This window comes from Littorina saxatilis, linkage group LG10 (assembly GCF_037325665.1).
Source record: "Littorina saxatilis isolate snail1 linkage group LG10, US_GU_Lsax_2.0, whole genome shotgun sequence".
Classification (NCBI taxonomy): domain Eukaryota; kingdom Metazoa; phylum Mollusca; class Gastropoda; order Littorinimorpha; family Littorinidae; genus Littorina; species Littorina saxatilis.
Genome location: NC_090254.1, coordinates 42,437,058 through 42,442,057, shown reverse-complemented (window position 1 = coordinate 42,442,057; position 5,000 = coordinate 42,437,058). Strand labels below are relative to the sequence as shown.

Below are 5,000 nucleotides of genomic sequence, written 5' to 3'. Positions count from 1 at the left end.
GGGGGGGGGGGGATGCGGTGCGATGCGCATTTGTTAAGGAAAAGTAAATCATTCACATTAATACACACACACATGTCAGTATTTTTTATAATTGATTTCTTACTAATTTCTCTCAAATGACATTTCTGCAGTATTGGGAATTCAATACGAAATATACAGAGAAGAGAAAACCTGGGACGAAGCGCGGGACACGTGTTCACGTGACAACAAGCGATTGGTCCACGTCACTGAACACTTGCAACACATCCGGATCAAGAACTACAGCCCTTTCATTTTCGAGTGAGTATTAGGCTAGATGTGTGTGTGTAGGGTGTGTGTGTGTGTGTGTGTGTGTGTGTGTGTGTGTGTGTGTGTGTGTGTGTGTGTGTGTGTGTGTGTGTGTGTGTGTGTGTGTGTGTATGAGTGTGTTTGTGTGTGTGTGCGCGCGTGTGTGAGTTTGTGTGTGTGTGTGTGTGTGTGTGTGTGTGAGTGTGTGTGTGTGTGTGTGTGTGTGTGTGTGTGTGTGTGTGTGTGTGTGTGTGTATGAGTGTGTTTGTGTGTGTGTGCGCTCGTGTGTGAGTTTGTGTGTGTGTGTGTGTGTGTGTGTGAGTGTGTGTGTGTGTGTGTGTGTGAGTGTGTGTGTGTGTGTGTGTGTGTGTGTGTGCGTGAAAACAATTGAACAAACAAACAAACAAACACACACAAAAACAAACACACAATCAAAAGGTGGCACTAAATGCGCTCCTTTTAAATATGTTTACAAATTGATATGCTTCCATTTGAAACTTAGAGGTTGTCGTCATGCAGTCGTGCATTTTCGCTCGATAAAAACCTCATTGAAGCCCGACTGAGCGTGTAAAAGCCTGATCCAATCAATGGCGGTAAAGTAAACGATGAGAGAGAATGCTAGTGCCTTTAAGGCTGGAGTCACCCCCGGAGAAGGGGAAGTAGAAATAGATTCGGGTAATTGTTCCCTTGTCTATGTGATGTAGTGTAATGTAAAGCCTATACATGTAATAAACAACAACAAAAAAACTCCACAAAAAGAGAATACAAAAAAATCGGTTTCTCATCCATTTGACTTGTCTCAAATTAAAACGTTAGAAATCATGTATAAAGAACCGAAACCAGGTGTTTGAACTCAAACATCGAATACTTTTTTCTATCCGATTATACTAAATCATTTAGTGTTGATTCTTGTGAAAACGTCTGATGCCTCATACTCAATTTTCATACATAAAGGACTTAATATTTCCTTTTCTTTCTCTCCTTGACACTCCTTGAACTCACATAACATGTTTTTATTCAATGTCATGTCCCTTTTATTTTCTTCATCTCAGGCGTAGACTAGAAGCTTTTTTGTTTGTTTGTCAAAATGGATATTGGGTAGGGGAAGGGGTAGTAGAAGCACTACAGATATAAACAATAGCACATTCAGGGGTAGTCACGTTTACTGTGGTTAAAGGGATACGATATATTTGATATAACACAGCGTCACGCTCATAAGAAAAATACTTATCTCAGTGTTAGGCATTTCTGTAGTGAAACTACAGGTGAAGCTACTGGAAGGTTATCTATTATGTGTTAGAGAGTATAAAGTCTCAAACCTTCGGAAACCATTGCCACGGTAACGTAAGCAAAACTGCCGATCTCGTTTCTTGAGTTAGGCACTTTTTCTTAATGATACAGGAAGACTTGTTTTGAGAATGTGAAGGTATGCAAAAGCTGTGTGTGGGTTGTTATGCAGTTTTGCTGATTGAAAATGTTGCTGATAGCTCTTTATCTCACGTTTATCCAACTGTCACCGCTCGAGATATTCAGTTAGCAACTTATGACTAAAACGAGACAGGCTGGTTGTTCAAAAACAAAAAACGTTTGTTTCCGTTTTTCTCAAAACATCAAAAAAGAACATAGGCAATTATCTTATGAGTGTGACGACAGGTTTTCTTTTAATTTCTTGTCACTATTACGCAGTTAATTTAATGTTGTTTGTGTTCCATGCATGACATTTAGTTTCAAATTTGGTATAATGCTCTCCCAATTTATCATTAGAGTAACAGGTTTTTTTATTTGTTCTATATTATTCCGCTATCTATTTTCTTCAGGTGCGATCATGTTTAAATATCACAACAGAAGCATTGACATTTCATCAGTAGTGGCTTTGTGGAAAAGCCTGATACCCCTTACTCGAGTTTCGGTTGTTATCTTGGAAATTATACGTTTAAACCATATCTCATTTGTTATTTCTGGCCCCAGCATTACTTGAACTTATAGAAACGTTTACTTTTAAAACAGTTTATCACTTAGTTTAGGGGTAGACTCCAGCTTTAAGCATATCCTTGGGGCTCAAAACGACACAATTGATGTTTTCCGCCAATACAGTATCCGTTACGCTTGTAAAAATATTCAAACGGAACGCGAGACCTTGGCAGCTAATGCATTTTCAAGAACAAAAACGCTTAATACCCACATATTATCGTATTGTTTTTTTTCCAACAAGACCGTTAAACGCGGATGTCCGGCTGGTTATGAAATCCAGTTAAATCGATTTTTGTTACGACAAATTTGTTGGTGGCAGGTACGCACGTTTGTTTTTACTTGGAAATATCAGGTCATGAATTATACGTTGTTGACTCTTTTCGGGACGTGATAGAAAACACAAGTATCACATATCATGCTTCGGAAATGGTCTTGGTAGGATGATTCTGTTGTGGGACTAAAAGAGCTACATTAATAAAATGTTAGATCACAGGTGTGTGCTGTTGATTTGTTTGTTTGTTCGTTTGTTTCTTTCTTTCTTATTGTGTTGGCGTTGTTGTTTTGTGGGATTTTGGAGTGTGCGTCTCTTAACTGTAACGTTCTCCTGGATATCAAAATCGAGTTTTGTGCAAGTGTATCTAGTTTTCCCCCAACGCAAAACAACCTCCCAAAAAGATAATCATGGCTGAGCCCGCCGGTGACTATACCTACACCTTCAACCTTGACCGTTTTTGTCAGGAAGTGAGGGGAAGAAATAAGCACACGCCAGAGTTTATTTCACCTTTTAATCTGTTCTAAAAGGAAGGAAACATCCATTAAAGCAAACGGAATCGATTCCCGTGCCTGTGAGCAAGAGCCAAACTTAGCCACATCTCGCGTTCCCATCAGGCCTTTCGTCTCGACCGGAAGTGCGTGAGTACACAGCGCTTACAGCCATTGTGTTGGTTTGTTTGGCGCTATTGTTGTGACCCCGATGGCGCAAAGTGTCGCATTGATTATTGGGTGTGGCATTGATGTCCGTGTTATGACGGGAAACAATCTCTGTCCTCTGTGCACGTGTCAACCGTTTGGGGAAATCCACACCAATTACTTGCCGATTATTTGCCGAAATTGTGTTTTTATTTCCACATCAGTCAAAGATGTCGCGCACCTGATGTATGGTTACGCAGGAGACAGCTAGGTTATTCTAGATTAATATGCTGATTGCTGTATGTCTGAGGTTTTCTTCAGTCTGTAACGAGTTACTGACAGTTTCCCTTGCCATGATGATCATGATTTTGGAGGGGATGTTATTTTAAGTAAAATCGGCAACTGAAAACAAAGGAAACAGAAAAGGGCCGTCCTAGCAATATTAATTTCTCTATATTTAAAGAAATGTTTGATTTATAATTTTGTCGGTATTTGGTGGAACATCTTGTCCTTTGGGAAATTTCCTCAGGACAATTATGACTGGTATCCATGGGGACAGAGTGCATCGTCAGAATCGCGCAACCTATTCCGATTTGTTTTTCAAGTTAGATAGTTAATTGTTGCTTTTTGGGCCCAGCGGACCATATAGGCCAAATCAGGACCCCATTCTGCAAACCTGTATTCGTGTTTTCCTAGCCTTGACACTTTCGCAGTGAATTTGGGATCTTTATCGTGCGTATGTGTGCATACGGGGTTGTTTGGAAACCTAGAGGTGTTCCTTGGAAATAAATTCCTTATCATGTGGTGCTTGGCAAAAGTTAGCATTCAACCTGACGTTGCTACGAGTTATTTTACTTGGCGAAATTGCCGAAAGAGTCATGCAAATTTCGGAAGATTAAGGCAGTCGTAGGTTTCAGCTTTTCTCCAACGTGCAAAAGTTCTACGGTTCGGCCGCAACTACGGCAAAGATTTCTGCACGTTGGTTTAGACAATGTTTATTCATATTTTACATGTTCAAGAAAATGTACATCGACATAAGGTGAAGACAACAACCAGCCTACGGCTTATGGTGGTGTCTTCAAACACATGTACAAGAAGAACACGGCAGACAGTCAAGCCCTTACACAGTATGCAAAAACAATCCGTACATTTTGCACAAAATATTATCCACATTTAGAAGAGAAAAGACAAAACGGAAAAGAAGGTGAGAACACACCCACAAAATAAAGTAAACACACATACACATCCAACCAGAAGAATGCGTAAAGGATAGTAATCGGTGATTAAACAAATCAAGAACAAATTGAACACATTTCTGCAAGTTGAAATATTTGTTGACGTTTCGCCGAATTCAAGCCCAGACGACGTCCGTGAAATGTTCCTTTCCACTGTTCTACTACTGCTGTGAATATAGATCGGACACGGAACAAAAAGCGTGTTTGCTATTAAAGTTCACGTTACGCCTGTGCCATAGTTACAAGCGTAATTGCATTAGCATCATTGTGTTCTTGGATTGTTTACAAAAGGCCTTATTGATGCAGTCTACTTGGCTACAGCTGAAAGCAGTATGGTTTGCCAGTCTTGCGGATCTTGGCTGCATGTTCATTTTTCTGTAAGTCACTGCATGGACAGATCGTTTTCGAGTTTCACGAAAACATAAACAACAAGAAACAAAAAGAACAAAAAAGAACAACAATAGCAGCAGCAGCCACAAAAACATCGATAACGACGACGAAAACAGCAGCAGAAACAACAACAACAACAACAACAACAACAACAACAACAACAACAACAACAACAACCCACCACTCACGCCCCTCTTCCCCCCTCCCAACAACAACAAAAGAAAGAAA

At 40.0% G+C, this 5,000-nt stretch overlaps 1 protein-coding gene across 1 annotated transcript in view; it reads left to right on the top strand.

Moving 5' to 3' along the window:
• Positions 1–5,000, top strand: part of LOC138978866 (snaclec CHH-B subunit beta-like) — a 45,021-nt gene that overhangs the window by 8,892 nt on the left and 31,129 nt on the right. Inside the window, exon 3 of the mRNA XM_070351674.1 lies at positions 132–279. Within this exon, the coding sequence (XP_070207775.1) occupies positions 132–279 (148 nt within the window). The remainder of the gene's footprint in view (positions 1–131; positions 280–5,000) is intronic.